General features: G+C 30.9%; 1 protein-coding gene across 34 annotated transcripts in view; it reads left to right on the top strand.

Annotated features, from left to right (window-relative positions):
• RhoGAP19D (Rho GTPase activating protein at 19D) overlaps positions 1 to 27,378 on the top strand; it is a 520,079-nt gene that overhangs the window by 144,309 nt on the left and 348,392 nt on the right. Inside the window, exon 3 of one of the 34 annotated variants that reach the window (XM_076395794.1) lies at positions 9,322 to 9,381. The exons of the other annotated variants lie outside the window; for them this stretch is intronic. Coding sequence (XP_076251909.1) covers positions 9,376 to 9,381 — 6 coding nt within the window. The 5' untranslated portion in view covers positions 9,322 to 9,375. The remainder of the gene's footprint in view (positions 1 to 9,321; positions 9,382 to 27,378) is intronic. 34 annotated transcript variants of the gene reach the window in all.

The following is a 27,378-nucleotide window of genomic DNA, read 5'->3' on the forward strand; positions in this document are numbered from 1 at the left end:
AATTAGAGTGCAAATATTCTGAGGGTTAGTGTTCCGGAAGTGAACTGACTTACTTACTTACTGACCTTACTTATGTATCTTTAATAGAATAATGTTTTATATTGTTAGTTAAAAAGTTAAATGAAAGTCTATTCACAATGTATTTAACTCCTATGAGTTACCAATGCATCCACTATTGAATACTTGAATATGTCTTTGCTATGTTGGGTAGTTATTGGTAAAATTCATATTTTAGATTTGGATTGTCCGTTAATGGTAAATGCTGGGTAGTGGAGAGCGATCTTGATCAAGACGTCCAACTCGCAGATTTAGTAGTCAAACGCGATTTTTCGATGGAACCATATTTTAAAAGAAGTAATTTTTGTATTCAGTGCAGGAGTCGCTGATCTCGAGATACTCTCAGTTTTTTTTCTATAATATTTGCTTATTTTTTTAGAATTCTAAAAAGTAGATACGTTCGTGAAAATGTTCATCAGTACCGCTGATGCTACTCTGCAATTTATTCCTAGCGTTTCAGTAGCAGAAAATGTGCACTGGAGCCGTTATTCAGATACTGCAGTCCACAAGGTTCTCTGTGTAAAAAATATATAAAAGCAATTTTTCTTAGACAGCACAAAATAAATAAGGTTTAATTAGAAGGTTACATTAAAAGCATATATTTTAGCACAACTAACCCAAAAATATAGACACCAGAGATTGTTATACAGTTCCAAGGGAAGTGATGGAAGAATGGACAAAACATTTGGAGTGTATTTTGTATAAAAAGAAATGTCTTGAACTTATGACATTTTGATGAATAAATACTTTTCTAAAATTATTTTTATTTTTTTAGCACATTTCGAAACTTTTCCTCTGGACACATCTTAGTTTTTATTATTTTAATAACCAAACCAAATAAAAATTTCCAATACGCCTCTAGAAATATGTTTTGTTTATCTTTTGTAAAATATTTATATATTGTAATTTAGGTATCAGAGATATTCCCTATATCCATACTAATGGTGCACCGTATTTCTTATATTAATAGTGGTTCTGAGTTATTCTAAGAATTCTAAACAGAATTATATTTAATTTGTAAACGGTAATTAATTATAAATAACTGCAGTTACCAATTAAATGCATCATGGGTATATGGCTTATAAGTATGTAAAATTGTTAAATCAGCTGAGAGCGGACTGGATTTTTTTTTGTTTTTATTGCTACTTGTGGTTCAACAATCTATCCTGTGGGCAATAAGCATTTTTTATGATTATATTATATACATGGCATATAGAAAATCACTTCTGCGTAAAATATTATCTGAATTAATTAGTCTTATTATAAAGTCTATATATGGGCTGGAATACGCTTTTCTTAAACAGTTATGTGATTTCATCCGGAAATGGCAGAAAATTTTCTCTTTCACCTAAATTACGTTCTGCAGCGACGGTAATAAAGGAATGTGTCTCATTGTGGTAAATTTGTATAACTTAAAAGCTACAATTCCAAGTAATTTACCTATAAATCACTTTTACTACGGCGAGTATGAGTAAAGTGCAATTGGAAAGCCAAACAAAGAAACGCTTGATAACAGTTGGACGTGGTCGTAATCCGTGCAATAAATTCACACTTTAAACGATCCCAATGTAAATATTCGACCGAACAATCGAGACGTTCACAATGAGCGGTTGGAGAGAGAAAAAAGAAAGAAAACCTCCAGTCCGAAAATCGTTCGTTCGTCAGGCCGTTTACGCTCGACAGATAAAATCAAAATACCGTTACCGATGAAAAGTATCGCAGCGCCAGTTTGAAAATTTAATCGCCTACAATAAACAGCTTGTAAAACGATATGGTATGCATTATTAAGACCATTAATAATCCCATTTAAACTATAAAAGACCAGTAGCGTTCGCTCGGTGATTTACTTTTCGAAATAGGTTTCGTTTTACGGCCACAGATTGGCATAGACTTGGATTCCATTGGACATGATGGTTAAATTATAATCAGTTACCACTGTAGTTTGATTAAAGTAATAATTAGTGTTATAATCAAATAAATATCATAATATTGTCGATGTTGGTTTTTAATATCATACAATGAAATTAAATGAAATATCATTATATTTATTATAATTGCTCTAAATAAGTAATTATCGAAGTTACTAATCATTTGAAACATGTTTCATAGAGGAACATTATTTTTATGATCAAAAAATAGTAATACTTTGAATCGACCGGACATTTGAGATCGGATTCTTTTTAATAAAATCTTGATCTTAGATCTGAAAGAAAATAGAAAGAATTGTCCATTGATAGCCGTTATTTTTTCCCATCTTCCAGGCAATTTACGTATTTCATCTCAAAATAGCGATGTATCTTTGAAGCTATCTACAAATCGACTAATTTTTTGTTTTATTCACATGAAGTGAAGCACCTCTGCTCAGATAGGTCACGACTCATATATCAGAACAAGTAGTAATCAGAAGGTATTGTCTACAGAATACAACGGGTGTGGGTCATGCTGAAGAATAATATTGTTATATCTTTGCTCGTATTCCGATCGTTCTCTCGCACTACTCAGCTCAAATACAGCAATGGTGGTCGATGGCGATCCCCATTGATGGTTTAATCGAGTAATGCCTTTGAACATCTGTCTTCATTGTTTTTGGCTGTCCAGAATGCCCTTTGTGTTCGGTATCGAAATCAGTACCTTACCTTTAGATGGTATAAATGGTATAAATTCAGAATTTTTAAAGACACTAAAAATGTTTTTGTTCATACTTCAACGAAATGACACATACTGAGCATGAAGCCTGTCAGTGAGGCTTCAACATGAAATTGTACAAATGTACCTGGTGCGATACACAGTAACATCTTCTCTTGTAAATCCTTTAGGATTAATGTATAGGTTTGATTATATAGAATTGATAATTTTGATGTAAGATAATCTCGATAAGTTTTTTTAGTTCAGCTTATTCTTTACACTTTGTGAATATATGTTTCTTCCAAGTTCAAAGTGTGAATCAGATTCATTCCCTCAAACATGATATTGGATTTTCGAGATTTGATAAGGCCGCCGTATCCTCAGCGTGTATTGCAAAAGTAGTTATTGTGGACGTTAGTGGGTCAGCAGTATACACGAGGTATAATAATGCCGTTATTGCGGAAAACTTGAATACATTGGATGTGGTTCAGCGTATTCCTCATCCGTTTTACAATTAACTGTCTATCTGTGAGGTACGATTTTAATTCCTGGAAGCATAGGCTAGAGAACTTTCAGTTTAACTTGCAGTCCAGTATGTCATATTTTGTCAAAAATTAGTGACTATCGAGTAAGCAGCCGAGCAATAGTTTAACATTTACATTTTATTTATTATTATAAAATCGTACACTTCCGAAATAAATACTATTTTTTCTTCTGTGGTTATTTTGACCTTCTTGATGTATAGTTTCTTAAAGTTTCAAGTGCAAGGGAAGAGTTTAGTGCAAGGGAAAAAATTAAGCACCTTTTTGAGAATTCTTGTTAAATTTTTTCAGATATATTAAATAAATCCAGGACCTTTTTTAGCATTGTTTTGTTTCATTATTGTTCATTTTATTTCTCTGGCATTAACATTTTCGTGAGATAGATTCATATTTCCAGTATTAAGAAAATTAATTATATCATTTTCCTTATCTACGGATAGTTTAAATGGGAATAGATTAAATCTTTTTTGTAGATGTTGAAACAAAGCTTTTGTTTTTTCATTATCATTCTTAGCCTACACTATCTTTATTGGATGAAAATATTTATTTTAAATGTAATTTTTCAGCTTACTAAACGTTATAAATGATGAAAAGCAATTCGGCAACTATGCCCCATTTATTATAATTATTATGATTATTATTTGAGATTTTCTTGACTGGTGTTAATTGTTTGGATGAAGGACAAACGGCGGCCCTTTGGCATCTAGCAGTGAGAATCATGTCAAGCAGAACATCCACATATCATCGACTGAAGCCATCTTATTAATACCACTAACTTATTTTTAATTAATTTAGTGGATTTTAGAAAGCCGTTTGGTACCAAAAATGTACGTTTTTTTAGAAGAGATGTGCTAAGAACTCTGGTACTGTAGCTACTGTGGCTGTTAAAATCATATGCTAGATTATGAAGATGAGAGATGGAACTACATCAAAGCTTGTCGAAAGGTGATATTAACAATGTTCTTCGATTATCGTGTTTTGAAATCAAATACGACTTTTTTTTCAGAAATCGAATTCTACAATTGTTTCGAAAACTGGAAAATACGTTGACATAAAAGCATCGTATTCAATTAGAATTACTTTGAAAAGGACGAAACATATTTTAATAATAAATGCCTTTACTTTTTATTTCAAAGGTTATATTATTTTTTACATCACATTAGTACTTTCAGAATGAATGTCAGTCAAGACGGAAGGTGATTTTCTTCCACTACATTGATATATCATTAACTAAACATATCCTAAGACCTAGATATTAGTTATTATTTATAGCCGAGTAAGATTATATTAATACATTAAAATGTGTATATAAAAAATCAGTAGAATTGAATAATCCAGTATGGGAAATGACGATGAATCTTTTAAGAATTTGAATTAGTTTTGAACTTAAGTAGTAAATTGTAGTTTGAATTATATTATTAGACCTGTGTACGTTGGTGTAGTCAGTATATTTTTTTGTGTTTTGTATTTTGTTTTGTTGTTTTGTGTCTTTATAAGAACGAAAGTACGCAAACCTTCGTTTTATGAAGCCTGAAAGGTAAGTGCTTCACTAGTAATCTTTTTTTTGCTTAAAATGGACTAATTGTACTTTATAATTGGTAATAAGTGGTGCAATTAAATTTATTGTTTAATACAAAAATTAGCATGTGTAACACTAATGATAGACACTGAAGAGGATAGTTCAAAGAAGCAAATAATATGCTCTATTTATTTAAACGTATTATCAGTAAAATGCTATGTATAAAATATATATACATAATGTAACTGTTATTCATATGTGAAAAACACCTTTCTATACCATTGTTTTTATATTATATTTGATTTATTGCAAAGTGCTACTGTTTGAGATGATTGATGTGTAGCGCGAAATATTACGAATGACAAATTGGCAAGCAGAGTATCAAAACTCAGCATTATTAATCATCTAGAGAAAAACTTACATAATTATTAAAATATGTGTTTTGGACGTTTAACGGTCTGTAAATGGAACAGAAACCTTACGCTATATGATCATAACGATAATTTTAGACTATACAAAACAATACTGGTCTAAAATTGTGATCTCTCTTGGTATAAGATGATAAGGTCGAACAGCTAATATATCGTATTGTATTCTGTTGATAATAATCTACAATTGTTACAAATACATACGTTGTTTTCACATATTAATATCATTACACATCGAGAGCTTTTGAATGAATGTTTCACTTATTTATGTATATTACATTTTTAAATTACAATTTAATGTATGTCTGTATTGTGTATTTTTTCCTAAGCCCTATCCCTCTTTTGCTTTACTCAAGATTTGTGGGGCTCGAATTTCTATTAATCTCTATATAATGGAACGAACATGTATCAAGTCGTTGGATGTACGCAAAAGGTTGAATTTTAAAGGAGAGGGTAGGTCTGACACAACAACATATTTCTCGAAAGATGCTTTCCTTTTTTGTCAGTGGCGTACATATATTTTAAATCAGATGTAAGAGCTACTTAGGAACTTCTATAGTTCCGAAGTCTGTAGTCATATTTCTGAGCGAATTTTAATTTCAGTTTACTGAAGGAAAACATTTTAAATTAACAATAAAAATGCATTGAAAAATAATAAAGACAAGTACAAATCTCGACTAAATAAATATAAATAACTAATATAACCGGTAAAGCCATTAAAGAACATGTTAATAATTTATTAACAAAGGATAATTTTAGATTTTCATACATGTGTAATACAACGTTAGTTTTGATTTAAAATGCTATTAAAAATGTTAAATTATGTAAAAAAATTTAGATACAATAGATAACAATGAATTATTTGTGGTTTTTACTCATAGTAGCGTAAAAATTGTTTCAAAACATTTTAGATGATTGTTAGTGTTAATGAAGCTAGAAAACCAACATTACTTCTAGGCTAATTCAGTACGTTTAGGTAATCTTTAAAGTAAGGAATGCGAATGCGAACATAAATGGTCCATGCAACATGTTATGTATTTTATCATTAATATGAATTACTATCATTAATTAATAATAATAAGACTATCATGCAAATCACTTTCTGCATAGAAATAACATTTACAAAATAAACTAATAGTAAATGATTTATTGTTGTCTTGTTTTCTTAATTTCTCAAGTGATTTCTAATTATAGGTGGCCGTTATTTTAGTTTTTATTTAACGAGTTTATAATAATACTAACATTTTGTTGATGATTGGATTTTCCATTTTAGACTGACATAAAATTCTCAGAGATTGAAAACAAATTCTGCACTATCACTTTTTAAATTCTTGAAATTGTCGTGTTTTGTATGTTACGGATGTAAAACCAGAAATAGGTTTTAAATCTTATTAATCTTACTTTCCTGAACATTTTAGTTCTTGTTATTTTTTGTTCTTTGTTCTTAAATTATGTTGTACATATTCTTCAGCCTTACATTGTACGTTTTCATAATTACATCACTCACTGGTCAACTAAAAAAATTTTTTTTTTGGAATTTTGACTGCTCAACAAATCCTTGTTTAAGTAACAACATGATTTCTAATGAATGCTAATTTTTCGATGCCTCTTTAATAAATTTATTTTTTGTAGATTTATTTTTGGTATCCATGTTTCAACAATTAATTACATACGGACATAAATACTATTTTCTATATTTGTTGATTCAGCGCTCTGAATCGAGTTATGTTATAACACATCTTTATGATTTTCCGAAACTATTCTCTGGGTTTTCTCACCTGCTGATTTTGGGCTTAACAAGCTATTATATTACCACGAAAGTTTTTAACAAAAAATTGTTTTTAGTTCATTGTTTTGAAATTAAAATTAAATAACTATTTATTTTTAATTGGAACTTATAATATTAATACTTTTATTCATAATAAAATATAAATTTAAAGAATTGGGTAACTTAATCACAATCTCGGAACTTACGCAGATATTTTAACATCCGCAATAAGCAATATGCAGAGTTTTTGAGGATGTTGTGTTGGCGGGACTGATGTCTAATGTAAGATGTAATTGAAGAAAAGCTTGAATTTTAAATCACAACGTGTTTAGACGAGACGATAGTAAATGCCGAAATGTGTGCGGGCTGCACATGGGCATTCATTCGATACCAGCTCGATAAATTTCCCAGCTACGCGTTGTAGTTACATACGAGGGTTGTAATTGTAGTGTAATATAATTATTTACTATTTAATAGAGAAAATTAGCACCAGACAATACGAATTAGATATACAAAGTACAAAAAAACTAGATAATATTTTAAGATGAGATTTTGATCCAATTCGACTAGCAGTCACAACTGCGAAAATTGGGAAACATAGTTTAAAAGAATTATTTTATTAAATTAGGTTGGAAGAGAACCACTTATTTGTTTTTTCGGCTGTCGCTATAAGTACACATTTATAAAACGAGTTGCTGCAAAAAAAATTATGCATGAAATGCTAAAGGTTGCAAACATTCATAATAACGTTACATATTCTTTGAATTTTGGTTATGTTAAAAGGATGAGGATATATATTCACAGGAAAATCTGCAGAGTAACTAGAACCGTCCTTCACTGTTCATGTATGCCTACGAACTGGCCAGGATGCTAGATTTGTCAAATGAAGATGTAATTCAATAGAAACGAATGTGCATTCATGGATATTAAAAGTTCTGCTCTCAAAATTCCTAATCAACATATAATGTACGTTTGGCGATATGCTGTGCTGAGACACCCTATAAAAGGTGATCGAAGGAGGTTTTAGAGACTTCAGTCTAATATGATCTTCTATTTGAAATAAATTCAAGTTTTCATTAATATAAACCATCTATGAATGTTCTGGGCAACTATACTGGATTCACCAAATCATATTTTCTAATTTATTTAATTTGTTTGGGTACGCCAATGGTTGTTGGTCACATCAAAGACAGGGGTGAAAGGCCACAAATTTCAATTTTATTAAAGTCCTTTCGAGAAATAATCCATGGGGTAGCATAGAAATACAGTCATCACCCCCTTTCACTTGAAACAACGGGGGGTAAACTAAACTAGCATTTTTTGCGAGGAGACCCATTGATGACGACCAAATGTGCACATGGTTGGTTGTATGAAACGACCTTGTTATTTCAGTTTTAAATGTGCGATTTTTTTATAGAGTACACTTAACATTTTATTGTTCGCAAGGGCTATATGGTGATCAGTACTTTTTCAAGTACATCGTGACTTCATTCAAGTTTGATGACCTAAAGCGAGTTTAAATTTAATCATGCGTATATCTAACGAAAAGTGAATGTTCTATGCGAAAATATGTCTATTGTGGATATTATTAGGTGTGATTCATTTTGGATATACCAGTTTATACAAAGCTATATGCTAAATTTATGTTACTAATAACTTACTAATAATTTTAATCGAACACAATCAATTTACATCACTGATGAAATGACCTCATAAAATAACTTTATTGTATTATGGCTCATTGTTCATTAAAAAAAGCTTTTTCGATATAGGTCGTTTTTTTTTATTTATGTGGTATAGATATGAACAATCGTTATTCTGAAGAAAATTGCGTCACTGTAATACCTTTATTATTACTGGTTATTTGTTTTTTCTTAACCTTTTCAAGGCTATATGTAATTATCAATTCGTTTTCCTTGAAAGGTTCTGCTGAATTCAGTGAATTAATACTGAGCCTGAGTGTATGTTTATTAGAAACAATGGTTTTGGATGATTTTTGATGTTTGGTTTAATCCAGATTTTTAGATTAGATTTCGGAACATAATTTGCATCACTCTTATAAATTAGTCTGTTTTTTGTTACGTGTTCGGATTTTTTAATTCGGGATATATCAAATAGCTAACAAATTATAATTTGCACGCAGCTTTATTTTTCTTATTTATTTAGAAACCGAATTGTTGAAAACCGTCGAGTGTTGTTGGATATTTAGTATGACTATACTTCATTCACAAATTGTGTTAGTTTCGACGTTTACCTTCATAATTTTTGTGTGTTTGAGTAAATTTTATATTTATTATTTAAGACTGGAAATACATATTTACTTTTATATATGATAATTTAATTTGTTCATTTATAGAGCTATTTCTAATTTATTTTTTTTAGGTAATAAGTTAAAACCGACGTCCTATTCATTACGTTCAACTCCACCGTAAAATTATGAAGGTATGTATTGAAGTATTGTTTCTTGATAAAATGGCGGATGCGCAGAAATCTTTATATATATATTATGTTATACAATTTTTGTGATTGTTGATTTGAGATTTTAATTTTTGTGTTGGGGTCATGTCGGCTTGAAAATATACTCCATCAAAATTATTAATATTAAAGTCTAATTATCTAATTAAGTTTTCATATTACTAGCCAGTAATTTTCATTAGTTTATGATCAGAAAACGATACCATAGATATATAGAAAGTCCATAATGGATTCAAATGTTGTAATTTAATGTAATGTAATTTACCATGTTTTTTTTTATAATTTAAACGTTCATTCTACTGTTGATTGTAGGTTTTACTACATTGGTCATAATTCGAATTTACGTACTTTATTACAAATCTTAACTGCGTTTTTCTGAATGAAGGCCTCATTGTTGTTGTCTAGTGTATATTAGGTACATGTATCCTGGTAATTTTTTCACTTTTAAAAGCTATCTATTGGAAACAATAGGTACAATAATATCTTTTTCTGGCTTTACAGTGTCAGTAGGTAGATGTTGGTTTATCATAGATATAATTTCGCTCTTTTTCTGCATTTCGAAACCGTGCAAAAACTAAATAGTACACAGAAACGATTTTTACTAAATATTTTTCTGAATATAAATGGTCTTTTTCCCAGATTTTTTAGGTTTTTATGGTATTGTGTATTTTTTACTAATAGTAATTCTGTTTAAATCTTCACTGTCAAATTAAATTTGTCTATAATAATTTGTTTTAGTTGCATCTATATATTTACTTCACTAGGTATGTTTCATGTATTCTCAGAATTTGAACAGTTTAATATAATAACTACCATTTGTTGCAAAAAGACAAGTTTGTTTCTCTATATAAATGCTTATAAAACAATAGCTATACTCTATTCAAAGTTTTTTTAGTAATGCGTCGTGGATATTTGTAACGTCGAAACATTATAATGTTGCCTCATCAACTCTGAGTTTTAATTCAGTTTGGCTTTGACATACAAGATAATTCTAATCTAAATAAAATGATTGAACAAAAATGTTATCACATATAATTTATTTTAGCATTATAGTACATCTAATACATATATAATCGAAGGACTTAAAACTACAATTAAGAACACAGGTATAATAGTTAGTAGGTTAGATTTGTTTTGTTTACATTGAACTCTTTTCCACACCATCCATGAGGTAGTTGTTCCCACTCGCATTACTCTGTGTCAGGAATTTGCAGCATTATCACATATCCTTAAAGTTTCCTTCAGTCACTTTCACTTTACGACTCACTGTCCAATTCAATCACTAAACTGTTAATTTCTAATCTGTCCGAAACATGTTCACAATTCCACCATTTATCAATTACTTCCTTTGTATGTCTTATCGAGTTCATCCAAACCGAAGGTGTTATGTTTGACAATGCTTCCTTCCACATATCCAAACAGTTTTTAATGACTATTAATAATTAATATTAACTATTAATAAATATAATGACCAACAAAACCCAATGGAATGCTATTGTAACTTTTACCTTTTTCCATCAATCTTTATTGTCTTTACACTTTTTTTGTTACTGTCTTGCCAAGAGTGCCACAATGAACCATTTGAAAATATTCATGTTTCTTATATTTTCTTATGCCTTTAATTGAATTCTTTTTGAGGTAATGTCTGGAAGTTCCATTAAACCTCTCCGAGAGTTATCTTTACACTATTTAAACCCTATATGCCCTGTAAAAATGTGTAAAATGATGTCTTACTTCCCTCAAAATGCTGCATGCCACTAATTACTTTATGTATACTTTCCAGAGTGACAATTTTCTCTAAAATAACTCTATTAAATTATGTTTATATCGATAAAATAGTTTGTGTACTTACTGTTCTTATACATTTCGTATATTTGGTCTCGAATACAGCCAATATCAAGATGGTCAAGATTTGTCACCCACTTTGTATGTAGATGGGTTTTCTCGGGTGAATCTAAAGTATTACTCTTTATTTTGTAAGCGATGTTATTCACAGTATCCACAGTAATATTTATCACGGCAGCAACCCGCTAAAAAACATTTTCAATAAAATTGTGGGGACTAGAATTTTTGGGTAGGTCAAAGCCAAACTGAATTAATACTCAGGGTAGGTCAAAGCCAAACTGAATTAATACTCAGATTATATGTTATTTTCTACATGTTTATGAGATATAAAATTTTAGTTATATTTTCAGGGTGGATTTACAAGAACGAATATTTGTTGCATCAATATTACGAGCTTTAATCCCCATTTGGTTCTTAAAAGAACCTTTAATGTCTTGACGGCGTTTCGGTAGAATACCATTGCTATGTTCAGATCTTGCTACTTTTTGTTACACGTGAAAATGACATATTTGGTTTATTTTCTTAATATCCTCAATATGTATCATGCAATATTTATTTTTACAGGCAGACTGGGCCAACTTAAATCAAAGGCGCCACAGTAACGATGTTTCAGCAATTGTACAACGGTGTGTTTCTTGACTTCTCTATAGTTTGACGCTTTTTGGTGCGATTTCAATTAGTAAATTAAGCAAATATTTCGTCAATTTTCATTAAGTTTTCGGTTATCGGTCACGGTTAGATACGCCCTTGTTTATCCACGTGTCCTGACTGGTGAGGTAGTTCGCTAATGGAATACATCACATTATTAATAGCAAATATGCTGATACACACCCTTTTGTTTAATGTATAGGGTTATTTATTCACAAGGAGTATATAGGTTAGTTTTTAATATGGCTGGGAATATTTTTGTTTTGTAAAGGATTGACTCATAGCAGTTGCAATAAAAAAGTAATTCTATTTACTTTGTTTTCAGTAGCACCTTAATTCCTATTCGATTACCCTTAATGTTTTTAATAACTTTTCTTATTAAGGATCTTGTATAGTTTGGAATTTGTTAGGATATCTGTTCTAAAGAAAACACGTTTTATTCTCTTTCTTTATCTTCTCATATAGTGATTATTCTTTTGGAGAGGTAAATAGTTTCATATTAAATACTTTGTTTTGCTTAATTTAGTTGATTATTTTATTACTTTCTATAGGTATTTATATCATTATTATTTCGTTTAAGTTAATTTATTTGATGCTATATTTTAAACTTTAGTGAATCTCAATAAGAACATTTTTGATTACGCTTTGTATAAAGAATACAGTGTCGTTATGCATTTTGATAATATTACATGCTATAACTATAATCAGCTAAAGAATATATTAATTTTGTTCCTATAAATCTATCAAAATGTTTAAATTAGTTGCTATTTATAAAATTACGTAACTATTTAATCCAATTAAATTTAACAACATAAAAAATAATTAAGCAACTTCAAGAAACAAAATAAAACCGGATTAAAAAATGTGGTAATTCTAAATAATAATTCCCAGTAGTACAGTTTTTAAGTTTTTAATGATAAAATTGATTCTGGTTAACTAGCCTTTGATTTAAATTAATCGAAAATAGCGGTTTACCAGAGAAAAAATAGAAGAAACATTTTTTAATCAATCGAAATTATTGGAATTATTGAATTTTAGTATGTGATTAATTAACCAGCTTTTGATTGAGCTTTTTTGTATTTATTTTTAATTTTTCTTTTATTTTGAAGACTCGTTTTACCAACTATGGGTTTATCTGGATTGGACCCACAGTTTAACGTGTGCTCCGAACCGCGGTCCTCGGCATTAAGCCTACCGACTGGCGAGTGACCAACTGAGCGAGTGTCAATTTTCATTGTGGAATTTTGCACTCTTGCCTAGGGCAGTCACAAATATTATACAATCACAAACATAAATTTACGACGATGTCCCAGTAGGATTCGAACCCGCGACTATCGCAACAGTACGTGGACCGTTCTGTCGCCTTTACCACTGTGCCAACCAAGCTGGCTAATTTTGAATAAGCTTGTTATATTGTATTTTAATATTCGATTAAGGAGAAGTTAATATTACATCTTTGTGGTAATTGGTACATGGATGATCTTCTAATTATTATTTTTTAATTCACTACTAATAAAATTCGGCTGTTTGTTACTGTTTTATTATGTCTATTGAACTTCATCAATTCAGCCTATATTCAATCGGACAACTGTAACTCTTTTCAAAGATTTGACCAGATGTTTAATCTGGTTTTTATTGTTATTTTTTTTTAAATTATTTATTACTTTGTTACTAGTCGTTGCCGACTAAACTCCAATTTATTTTTACATTAACTTAAATGTAGGTATATATGTAGGAGAACCCATCGGCCCTAACTTAGTCTAGTGTAATAATGTTTTTGTGTAAAACTACTATATTTCTATTAAATGCACTTCATTATGTTCTTCATTACGTTATCCAAGAGTTGTATTATTTCGATATTGACATGAGAATGGCGTCTGTCCTCATGTCTTCTTGCAATTTTCTCGATTACCTGAGTGGCAGTCGGTATCTGAAGGTCTACGTGTAAGTAATCAGTCCTATAGTATCTCGGTGCACCTAATTTACAGGACCTTGTTCTGAAAAAACTTGTATTTATATTAGTTTTGCTGAACGTCCCCATATTTGAATTTCACATTTGTTCATATAGGATTCAATATTTCTTTGTACGATATCAATTTATTATGTATCGATAGGTTTCTATTATGGGTTCTTTTATATTGTGTGTATGTGTGTTTTGAGTATTTAAAAATTTTGTTTTTTATATTATATTGGATTAAACATTTATTGGGTTCCCTAATTTGTTCAATAACGATTTTTTCAATATTGAACTGCGAGCTAGTAAAACATTTTTTATTTGATTCAAAGAAAAATTGCATAGAAAATAATTCCATGACTATTGGAAACTTGGGATAAATATGCTTTATTGGTAAAACGTGCGTTTATTAGTATAAGATATTATTTATATAATATATAATAACATCCGTGAAATGAAAAGTTTAATGGTTTCATAGTGGTTAAACCACCATGAAAGGATAATATTTATTGACGTTTGTATATTCTCAAAATGCCTGTCATATTATAGCAAATATCCGTAATTAAGCTTAACAAGGAGAAAGAAATGATTGGTAATATAGTCAAAAATACACTGAAATGTCCCAAAAAATAATTGAAATTCACTGATTAATGAATGCTGATAAGTAAAGAATCATTTTAGTGAGGCATACAATTAGTGGGAAATTAGATCTCATTTTAAAGTTTCAACTTGAATAATTTATTATTAGGTGTTTAATTTATATGCAGGTAAGAGATAACACGTTTCTTTTTTTGTTTAAATGGACTTGATTTCCTAGAAAACATTGTTACAACGCACACGTTTTATTTTCTGTCAGATTGACGTTAGAACACACAAGTTGTGAATTGTGTTATGTTTTCTTAATTAAAATTACGTAATGATCTTGAGTTTAAACCTTCCTTTTCGATATACATATTCAAAACATGAATATATGTCAAAATCTCTTTTTCCTTTCCAAAGTTATGTCAATCTTTATATTAAAATGCTGTAAATAACAAAAAAACTTCCTAACAATTGTGAGATGATGGGAACATTGCCAGTGAAAGTTCTTGTTATAAATAACTATGTTCATATAGTATAAGAATTTGGCTTAATCATTGACCAGCTTATTTACAAAGCCTCGGTGATGTTGCAAGTACTGAGATAATTATCTTCTTATACACTAATCACATATATATTAATCACATGATTCACTTTCATTTTACTAAATATGTTTTTTTAATAAGCTTATACTTTTCAATTCCAGTAAAAATTTTATTTTTTTCTTCAACTTTTTATATACAATATTAAGATATATCAATTCATAGCATTTAAATCAGTCATTATATATTTACAATCTAATTTCATTTCATAATCTTTTAAGTAGTATGCTATAAGTCTATAAGTTTTGGAATTAAGTTGTTAATTTGTCCATCAATATGTACTACATTTTCTCATCTTTTCGGTTAGAGAAACCAAAGAGCCTAGAAGAACTTTTCGGCATATTCCGGACATTTTTCCCTCATTGCATTAATTGTAGTCGTTGGTGATCTCATATATCAGATACGAGGGAAAACTGTAATTTTCTCTAATTTTTTAATACCTTTTTCGTAGAACTATTTATTTTTGTTTTCAAAAGGTGTTCCTCCAGATTCAGCAATCACCTTTTCATTCGAGCCAAACCTAGGATTATATAGGAGAGAGATGAATAATTGCCATTGAAACTTGCCATCTTTTATCAAAAGTTGTTTAACTAAAACTGCTGTGACTTTTAAATTAAAAACACTGGTTAAGAATTAAAAATGTAATAGTTGTCATAAAATTTTCATTCATGTCAGTTAGGACTACTAGGCCAGTGGCGTCATCATATATTATTATATAAAACACGTATGAATGACGTTTTAATTAAATGAAAAACAATGCGTTCTGAAATAATACTACTATTTATTTTTTATATTAAAAAATCATTTCGTATCTTTTCTTTTAAAAATCCTTTTAGTATTGTGTAATTTATAATTATTATTATTTAGTAATGTGGGATTTCAGTTTGTTTTTGTCTTTTTTGCCATTGCGGATAATTATATGTTAAAAACATAATGCAATAATAAAATACATATTAAAAATGAATTATAAATATTTATTGTGTTGTGTCATTGAACAATAATATTGTTCTCCAGCATTACCTTATATGATTTCTTAACTTATATCAAGCACTATCTGTAATAGATATGTTTTCATATATCTTCGACTTTCATATTCTTAAGACTTCGCAGAAGATGTAGTGATATGATTTCTTGTGTAATTTAGTTCAATTTTTCTTCAACAGTAACTTATATAATTTATAAATTAAATAACTTTCAAAAATCAAAATCAACCTTAAACGAATATGCGATTTATTTAGGAGTAGTATTTCGATTGAAGTTTAATTATTTTCCCTGTTAGTACAGCATGTTAGTTCTCTCTTTTAGTACTTACTACAACACTTTTTTGATAACTTATTCATGAAATTCGTGCGTATCCATTAAACCATGATATGGCAGTTGAATGATTTTATGGAAACATCAATTTGCATTCATATCTACATCGATTTGTACAAAATTACATATATTACTCTATTATATCCATTATAACCCTTAGTGACGTCAGTACTGATATTCTTTTAATTAAAAAATCAGCGATTTCGTAATATTTGAAGTTGTAAATAGCCATCATCCTTTTACTTGTATGGTTTAGATTTGAAGTTAGTTGATGTTTGTATTTCCAGATTTTTTGCAAAATATTTTAATGTTTGCCTCTCTTATCAGTTAAAGCCGCAATTGAAAGCAGCTAAGTCATTTAAATGCACCGTTACACATATAATAACAGGTCAGTTGAAAAGTCTCCGGCCTACCATAGTAAAACACATTTTTTGGCAAAATTAGTTTTTTTTTATTCAACATAATTCCCTACAAGGGTAATACACTGATTATAGCGACCCTCCAACTTTTTAATGCCATTTTTGTAGTACGATTTGTCCTTTGCTACAAAATAGGCCTCAGTTTTGCCAATCACCTCTTCATTCGATGAAAATTTCTTCCCAGCGAGCATTCTTTTGAGATATGAGAACAGAAAATAGTCGTTGGGGGCCAGATCTGGAGAATATGGTGGATGAGGAAGCAATTCGAAGTCCAATTCATGGATTTTTGCCATCGTTTTCTCTGACTTGTGACACAGTGCATTGTCTGTTGGTGAAGCAGCACTTTCTTTTTCTTCAAATGCGGCCGTTTTTCGGCGATATGTAATAGTCGCTGTTGATGGTCCTTCCTTTTCAAGGTAGTGAATGAAAATTATTCCATGCGCATCCCAAAGTACAGACGCCATAGCCATGTTGCGTTTTCCCACGCTTTGGAGCGGATTTATGGAGCAATCGGAAATGATGGAGCCATGTTTCATCCACTGTCGCATATCGACGCAAGAACTCGGGTTTATTACACTTGATCATCTTCAAACACTGCTCCGAATCATCAACTCGTCGTTATTTTTGTTCAAAAGTGAGCTCGCGTGGTACCCACTTTACACAGAGCTTCATACCCAAATATTCGTAAATGATATGATGTACACGTTCAGTTGATATCTTTAGAGTGTCTGCTATTTCATTCAGTTTCAATTTACGGCCATTCAAAATCATTTTATGGATTTTTTGTAACGTTTTCGTCGGTAACAGCCTCTTTTGGGCGTCCACTGCGTTCACCGTCTTCTGTGCTCATTTTACCACGTCTAAACTTAGCATACCAATTTTTGATGGTTGATTTTCCTGGTGCGGTGTCCGTAAAAGTTTTTGCTTCAACTGTATTTTTTAGTTCAGTTCCAACCTTCGTAGGGTGAAGACGTATTTTCAATACGGCCCAAGCTATAAAAAGATACCTTTCTTTAAAAAAAACCCAGTATTTTATTACGGTTATTTAAAATTGAGTGTTAAAAACGCATAACAGATGCGGCTATCCGTCTCTCAGTGGACCTAAAGTGTAGTGAATACGTCTTTACGTGACCAGACAAAAGGACTGCATCTCATTTTTATTAGTGTTTAAAATTATTTCATCTTATTTTACAACAGTTCTTTTGAAATTCATTTATAGTATTGATAGTAAAAAACTAGTGCTAAAATAACGTAAGTGAAAAATGAAGTGGGTGAAACAATGTATTTATTTTTTTTTATCCTCTGGAAGTAAATTAAATAAAATATTAAAAATTAAAAAATGGCAAACCATAGCGATTCAACCAAATCACCTGCACACTTGGATATACGATTAGAACAAACAGCAATAACACAAACTCCACCATCAGACTGGACTACAGTCATTAACAAAAAACGATTGAGAAGTCCAGAAGAAGAAATCGCGAGGAAACAAACAAGAATCAGTGACTATTGGTTGCAGAAACCGATAGAGACAAAAAACAGTTATAGTAACCTGTCGGAAGAAATTGAAGAGAACATACAACCAAGCCCTAAAAAAGTTGTTCCCAAACCACCACCAATAACAGTCTATAAGGTAGGAATAATAAAAAACATCCATGACTTATTGAAAACCATTACTACGAACTACACAATTAAAACAGTGAGCTATGAAACAATTAAAATCCAATTGTTCGAAGATCACTTTAAAGTTCTTATAAAAGAATTAGATGAAAGAAACACCCAATACCATACATTCAGGCCAAAATCCGAGAGAACATTTAAATTCGTATTAAAAGGATTACATCACGGGACGGACTTTAACACCATCAAGGTAGCACTAGCTGAAAAAGGCCACGAGGTCGTAAATATTCACAATATACGACATCACATGACAAAAAAACCTCTGCCTATGTTTTATATAGACATAAAACCTAATGGAAATAATAAGGCGGTGTATGAAATCACCAAATTGGAAAATAATATTATTAAATGCGAACCACCACATATAAAAAGAATTATACCACAATGCACAAGGTGCCAAGCGCACGGGCACACAAAGACTTACTGTCGCAAATCATATAGATGCGTAAAATGTGCAGGAGAACATAAGACAGGAGATTGTACTCGTAAAGTTCGCGATGAAAAAGTGAAATGTGTTAACTGTAACGGAAATCATCCAGCGAACTACAAGGGTTGCGCAGTTCACAAGCAACTACAGCAGAAACTCTATCCTGCCTTAAGGGAAAAAAGGCATCAACAAAAACAATCCACTACTACCAATCTACCACTACCCACCAGAACAAGTCCACCAGACATAACTTATGCCCAAATAGTTGAAAATGGTTCAGCACAAAAACGAGAGACAATATCTCAACCTACTGAAACTAGCAACATCTCAAGATTAGAAAATATGATGGCCAAACTAATGGATCAAATGAGTACGATGCTTGGTCTACTCACAACCGTCGTAAGCAAACTTGCCTAATGCCTGAAACCAATAGCTACAAAATCGCCGTCTGGAATGCCAATGGGCTCCAACAACACGCCAGGGAACTAAAAATGTTCGTAAATGAACAAAATATTGACGTTATGATGGTTTCCGAAACACACTTTACGGACAAGAATTATCTGAAAGTTCCTAAATATAAGCTTTATCATACAAATCACCCTGATGATAAAGCACATGGAGGTACAGCCATAATAATTCGAGATGATATAAAGCATATCGAAAAAGAAAAATTCCGCAAAGACTACCTGCAAGCCACCAGTATAACCATAGAGGAAGCCCATGGACCATTAACAATTTCTGCGATTTATTGCCCACCCAAACATAACAACAAGGCAGAACAATTTCAAAAATTCTTCAGTACGCTAGGTAATAGATTTATAGCAGGAGGAGATTATAATGCAAAACATTTAATGTGGGGTTCAAGAATAATAACCTCAAAAGGTAGAGAACTGCTCAAAGCCATAAGGATAGATAACTTACAACATATCTCTACTGGTGAACCCACATATTGGCCTTCAGACAGAAATAAAAAACCAGATACAATAGATTTCTGTATTACAAAAAATATTGATCCAAAAAAGTGTCAGGCAGAATCATGTTTCGACCTGTCTTCTGATCATTCACCAATAATAGTAACAATTTCTTCAAAAATTACCATCAAAGATAAACCCCCTTCTCTGTGCAATAATAGAACTAACTGGCCCTCATTTAGAGAAAACTTAGACCAAAATATCTCTCTAAACTTACCGTTACAAACTGAAATGGATATAGAAATAGCAGCAATAAATCTTACAAAAAATATACAGGAGGCAGCATATTCCGCGACTCCCAACAGTGAAACATTTCCAAGAAAAAATACACATATATCATGTACAATACAGAAAAAAATAGCAGACAAAAGAAAGTTACGACGAAATTGGCAACAGCAAAGGACTGAAGAGAATAAAAGAAAATTTAATAGGGCCATAAAAGAGCTGAGAGATCTAATCCAAATCGAACAGAACCAAGGCATTCAAGAATACCTAGAAAACTTGACATCAACTGAGGCTACAGACTATTCGTTGTGGAAAGCAACAAAAAAGCTTAGGAGATCTCAGCAGCATAACCCACCTATTAAAACAAGCGAAAATAATTGGGCGAGAAGCAATAAAGAGAAGGCCGACATTTTCTCAAAACACTTAAAAAATGTTTTTAAACCTTTCCAGTCTCAGCTACATAAAGATGACGAAAATAAAATTACTAGCTTTCTAGATTCGCCATTTCAAATGGATTTACCGCACGAGAAATTAACGGTCAAAAAAGTTAAACATACAATAATGAGAGAGATTAATATTAAAAAAGCTCCTGGTTATGACTTAATTACTGGCAAAATTTTAAAAGAACTATCAGAAAAGGCTATAAAACTATTAACATATATATTTAATGCTATGCTACGAATTAATTACTTCCCTAGTATCTGGAAAGTAGCTAAAATATTAATGATACTTAAACCAGGAAAAATACCAGAAGATGTGACCTCCTACCGACCTATAAGTTTATTACCAATAATCTCGAAAGTTTTCGAGAAATTATACATAAAAAAACTAAACTATATAATAGAAAAAAGAAAAATTATTCCAGAACATCAGTTTGGCTTTCGCAATAAGCATGGGACTATAGAACAAGTGCATAGACTTGTAAACCAAATAAACGCTGACCTAAATGCCAAAAGATATTGTTCGGCTGCTTTCCTAGACATATCTCAGGCTTTTGACAAAGTATGGCATACGGGCTTGCAGGTTAAACTAAAGAAACTTCTCCCTCATCCGGACTATCAGCTACTAAAATCGTATCTCACTGACAGACATTTTATTGTAAATCAAGGCGATGAACATACCGAATTAAATCCCATATATTCAGGAGTTCCGCAAGGTAGTGTACTGGGTCCAGTACTGTATCTTCTGTATACGGCTGATCTGCCCACCACAAAAATAACTACTGTGGCAACATATGCAGACGATACAGCAATCTTAGCATCCCATGAAGATCCAGTCACAGCATCAATAAACCTACAAACCCACCTGGAGCAAATACAATTATGGTTGAAGACATGGCGCATTAAAGCCAATGAATCAAAATCCACGCATATAACGTTTACCCTGCGTAGAAGAACATGTCCACCAGTAAATATCAATCATCGTCAACTCCCCCAAGCAGAGCATGTTAAATATCTTGGTATGCATTTAGATCGACGCCTAACCTGGAAGAAGCACATACTCTCTAAACGGAAACAACTAGGACTAAAATTATATCAAATGTATTGGCTCATCGGGCGCAAATCCAAGTTATCATTAGATAACAAGGTATTGCTGTATGAGTCTATACTCAAGCCCATTTGGACATATGGAATTCAACTATGGGGTACCGCTAGCAAATCTAATATATCCATCATTCAACGGTTCCAAAATAAGGTGTTGCGTGCCATTGTTGATGCTCCGTACTATATTTCAAATAAAGTGATACAACGCGATATTCCTCTAGAACCTATAACGAGTGTAATCCAACGTGTTTGTGTGAAGTACTTCGAAAGAGTGTCAGTGCATCCCAATGTACTCGCTAATCAGCTAAATATGCGACGTGATAGTGAAGTGCGTAGACTAAAAGGTTTAACACCACCTGATCTGATTACTGGACATATGTAGAGTTTAGAATAAGCATTAGAATAAGACTAATTAATTAAGATAATGTTTTATACAGAAGATTGCTTAATGAAGTGATTTTCTACATGCCATGTATATATAATATAAACAGAAGAATTACTTATTGCCAATAGGGCAGATTGTGGACTCACGAAGAGTAATAAAAAAAATTTAGGACCCAAAAAAAAAAACTGTATTTTTTCTCTTCAAAAAGCAATGTTTTATGAACATACGAAATTCTTTTTTATCCATTTTTTTCATAGTAACAAAAGTTTCTTCGGTCAAAATGCTATAGTTCACAAACTAATGATCCGACAGCTTTCGAATTTATATACGCACCTTTTGAGGATTAGGGCTAACTAAAACTAGTAGTGTATTACTATATATTATATAGCGTAAACCTATTATTGTTATAATTTTATTGGGTGATTTAAATCAAAATTGAAAGAGCACATCCGTCCAAATATATTTCAGTTTGCATCTTTCTTTATTTTTTACATGAGTCATGTAGAATCGGACAAACTCGTTAAATACCCGTTTTTGAACACCCTGAGTCATAAGGAAATTTGCGATTTTTCGATTTTACGCTGGAGAATGCAGATAATAATAAAATGGAAACGGCCTAACATAAACCATGGTAACAAATGGCTAATTAAAAGTTAACGTCGATCTCTAGCCGCCCACAGCTACGTCCAAAAGGCGCTGAACTCAGATCAAACTGTTTCTAATAAAACCTCGATAGACACTCTCGTGTCCATATCGGGCACGAGCGAAATAATTAAGAGGACATGCACACGTATTCCAGATGTTGATGCAGTCGCGGGACCGGTATTACGCGCCAATTGGGGTCGGAGGTCAACTTCGTTGGCAAATTACGTTGCTTAGAAACAGCCACCGCATTTTATATCGTACATATAGACTGATTTGCATTCTTACTCTAAGAAGATAGATTCATTCGTTTCGGTGCTATTTCATCGTCTATGATTTATTTGCCGTTTTTAACTCTTAAACATTGATCCCAAGTTTTATTTTATCCCTTTATCGCATTATTATTATTATTATCAGTGGTTGGGATTTGAGGTTTAATATTTATATATAGCCCATCCATTAAAATATCCATTGCACGTTACAGATAAATTAAATAATGTTTGAATTATAATATATATTTAAAGTAAAATAGAAGTTTTTGTTTTAGTCCCTGTACGTTTCTTAATATAAGATATATAACACTAGATTCATTTACGCTCCAAAATAACTAAAAAAATAAATGTACTGTAAATCTGCATATTGTTATCATCTGTATCATTAGTGATCTATTATTTTAGTGATGATTTTGTAATATATTACCGTTCTGCAAAGAGGAAAATTTACTAAAAAATCTTTCTCTCCCGATAATTTTTATTATGAGACTCTTAATCAAAGAATCATATTTGAGTGACCATTATTTTCTTTCCATAATTATATTCCAATTAAATACAAGGGAATGCTTTACTTTTTCAATATTCGATAAGCAGTGAAGACCAACAACCTTATTGTTTTCATTAGAGTTGACGGAAATAGTAGCAGGTATATTCGAATATCTTGGAACAAAAGTAGAAATTTTAAAATATGGTGAATTATTATTTACAATGATATATTAGTACTGAATGTTACCATGGTATTTAATTACACAGTTGAATTTAAATTGGCGCTTAAAAGTGATTAGTCAAATTAGTTTTGATGTTCCTGAAGTTTTGGAGTACTATTCTGGTAGTTTATTTTTTAATATCTGTTATAAATATAAAACGAACGATTTAAATTAATCATCACTCTTTTGTTTCACGTTCTGCCCTGTGCCAAATATTTATTATATATTAAAGACCATCGATTATTTTAATTTCACCATTTGTGCACCATATTTAGTCCGGATTTTGTTATTATCTAAAATAATAATTATATAATACTATTGTCGTTTTAATAAGGTTAAAGAGAGTGCAGCGTTCAACATAAATCACTGAAGCACAATCTCAATATCACTATCATAATTATGTAGTAAGATATCTTTACTAGTTTATGAATTGGGATATTAAATTAACACATTTTTTTATTAAGTTTTGCATTCTATATTATAAGAATTTTATATTTATTATAATACTATTTTTTTTTATTATATCACTACCATTCAAGATTTTGATTAATATTTAATGGCCATGTAATATGTTATACCATGATATCAAATTTATTTTAAAACAGTACTCTCTAATTGTTATTATGATTTGTGGTTGCTTTCATATGCTTTTATTTTACATGTAAAATGTAAGAATACATTTAGTAATTACACTGTCTCTGGTGTCACTATTTCAATATTTATTTTAATGTTATTGTGTTTTATTATAGGTCAAGTCTATTGGGGGCACATATTTTACTCTCAATAATTTAACGATAATTTGTAGGTTAAGGTTGTTGTATCTCTATATTTCTATATTTATGGTATATTAACTGGTAATTTTCTATTGTTCATAGGAACTAATGTTGTTTTTATTTTTGTTGTTATAATGAATTTTAGTTATTTATATTTTAGACTGAACGATATTGCAATTGTTTCATAGACTCACCTATTGACATTATTTACTTAGCTATTATTTATTTTTACATAGTAGTAATTTACTTTATTTTCATGACTTATGGATTAATAAACAATGGTAGATGGGCTGGAGTTACTACGATTTAGTATTGAGACTTCTTATTTCTCTGTGTATTTGTTAGGAAATTAACTTTATTATTATTATTTCCTTGGGCACTTTCATGTCTTTATCTGTAAACAGTTCTTAGTTGATGCAAACGTATCTGGTTATATATTAATAACGATATTTAAGTATTAATAAATTACAGCATTTCTATTGTTTTTGTAATGTTGTAATGCTAATTAATAATTATCAAGGTACTCTTAGAGTTCGATTATATTTCGATATAAAGAAATGTATCCTAAGAAGAAAAACTATAATAGATATAATAACTACTATATGTATATTGTATTTCAACGACAAATATAACTAATAGTCGATATCGCTTAATGTGATAATTAAATGCTAAATGATAATAAAAACTAAATTTAATCTTAGTTATTTTGTATAGGCGTATTAAAAAACTTTTAAAGACATGTCCTAATTCAATTAATGTTAATTTTGCCCTATACCTTAAAAAGTTTATTCAGAAATTTAAGTGTTCGTTGGTAAAGGTCGCACGGTGGTATTTCCTGGGACCCACATTTTACGAGCGGCACAGGGCGTAGACTCGGCCCAGCCTTGCCATTAGAGCAGAGAGCTAATAAAACGCGCGAAAAGTCAAACAACGGACACGAAAAACACGCTTTTTCCTCCAAGATTGTTTTTTTAGGGTCTCGATTACCCTAGATTTTAAAGGTCAAGGTTTAGTTTCTTCGAGTTATTTTTCCAGCTCACTTGGTCATTTAGTTAATTTTATTTTTTGTTGTAGTGAATTTGAATAATCTTTTATTATGTATTTTGCATTTATTTTGATCACCGATATCTATTGGTAAAATGCGAAGTATCCCTATACATTTTTCATTTATTAACCACAAAGACAAAGAAAATAAATGAATTACTGTATTTGTTGAACAAAAGTCCAGCTCAAAGTTTTAACGAACTTTCAGACGGATTAGCAGTTCATGAATCAACTGTTTTCAGACGTATAAATGCGATAGGAAAGATCCAAAAGGAGGTAAAATATCTAACACATGAATGAAAGCCATTCGTGTTTTAGCTATTTTACCATTCCAAATTGAAATACCATACCAAATGCCATTTCGAAACGTTTTTTTCCGGTGTTTCAATGCTTGTCAGGCATAAAAATAATATTTTTTGTCATACTTTTGTTGGTGATGGAAAGTGGATTCACGATGACAATCCTAAGCGCAAACAGTGATGGGTTAGTTCAGGAGAGTCATGCGCATTGATACCAAACCGAAATATTGATGGCCATAAAGCCTTGCATGCACATGGAGGGATCAGCAAGACGTAGTGTAATATGAGCTATTAAAACAGAGAAGAACTGTTCTACCGACGTTAATTGAACAAATTGAATATATTGTTGCAATAAAGACCAGCAATAGCATGTAAAAGAGTCAGAGTCATCCTTTTTTATAACAAAATTCGACCATACGTTGCTAGAATTGTGAAGGATACATCGTTGCAACTTGAATGGGAAGTTCTACCGCATCGAGCATACTCATCAGATATTGCTCTTTCTGATTATTTTTTAAGATGCAGCATGGCTTGGCTGGCGCACCGTTTCGAAATGCTGAAGAAGTGTGAATACATTTTCAATGATGGGGTCGCTGTTATGTTTCGCTATGCTGTCCGAAAGATGATAAAGGGTAGTATGTAATAGTGAAAATATTTTGATTTACGTATATTGTACCAATTTTTCTCAATGCCTGTTTAAAGTGATCAAATAATGAGAATACATGTAAGAATGAATGAATTATAACATTATGTCCAAATTGTACTTAGAACTAGAGGGAGAATGCTATATGTACCTGAATGTTAGATCTTAAAAGTCAACGAAAGAAAAAAGGACAAATTAAATAGATATGTTGTTGATTTTTCACTAGTTTTTTCCAATCCTCGTTTTACGATCAAGAAGTGGCTAATTCGAATTCCTCTTATTATAAATGAAATTTCAGATAATTCTTTAGGTAAAGATGTAAGATCTGACTTGGAGTAATTACATTATTTATCTATGATATTCTTTTTGGTTACTCGGCAGTTGGTTGGTTTCACAATTTTTCAAAAATTAATGCACCAAAGTGTGTTAATAGGGGGGTAATAAGAGGCCGAGTTCCATTGTTTGAGACCCACGTTAAGCGATAGATCTAGTTGCCAAGAGGTTGATGATAAAATCCATTTACATGCATTAATGTTTTATAATTGTCCAATAAATACGTTACAATAATATTCACAAATTTTGTTAGATGTAATTGAAATTAAGAAAATGTTATATTTTTTAAAACATCCCCTTGTATATCACATATTTATAATGATATCCGAATAACGATATTAATTTTTTAACTTAAAATTATTTAATAAATTATAACCATGTCTTTAGATGGAGAATTTTAATGTTAGTTGAATTATTTATTTTAGTCGGCATTTTATATAATGGATGTATATTGTTGTAGATGCCTCTACTGAAAGTTTTTTATTTAAATCATATGTTTAATAGTTGGCAATTTTCAACGTTGATATAATCAAGTTCAAAGATCAAGGTGAAAGGAAAATTCGTATAAATGTTACAATGAGCATCTGTAGTTTACTGGGTAGTATAAACGTTACTGTTTTTGAACTCGTTCATCACCGTTATCATTCTGTTATCTGAT

This window comes from Rhynchophorus ferrugineus, unplaced genomic scaffold (genome assembly GCF_030347505.1).
Source record: "Rhynchophorus ferrugineus isolate W39M unplaced genomic scaffold, kcgeb_rfMv2 rfM2, whole genome shotgun sequence".
Lineage (NCBI taxonomy): Eukaryota > Metazoa > Arthropoda > Insecta > Coleoptera > Curculionidae > Rhynchophorus > Rhynchophorus ferrugineus.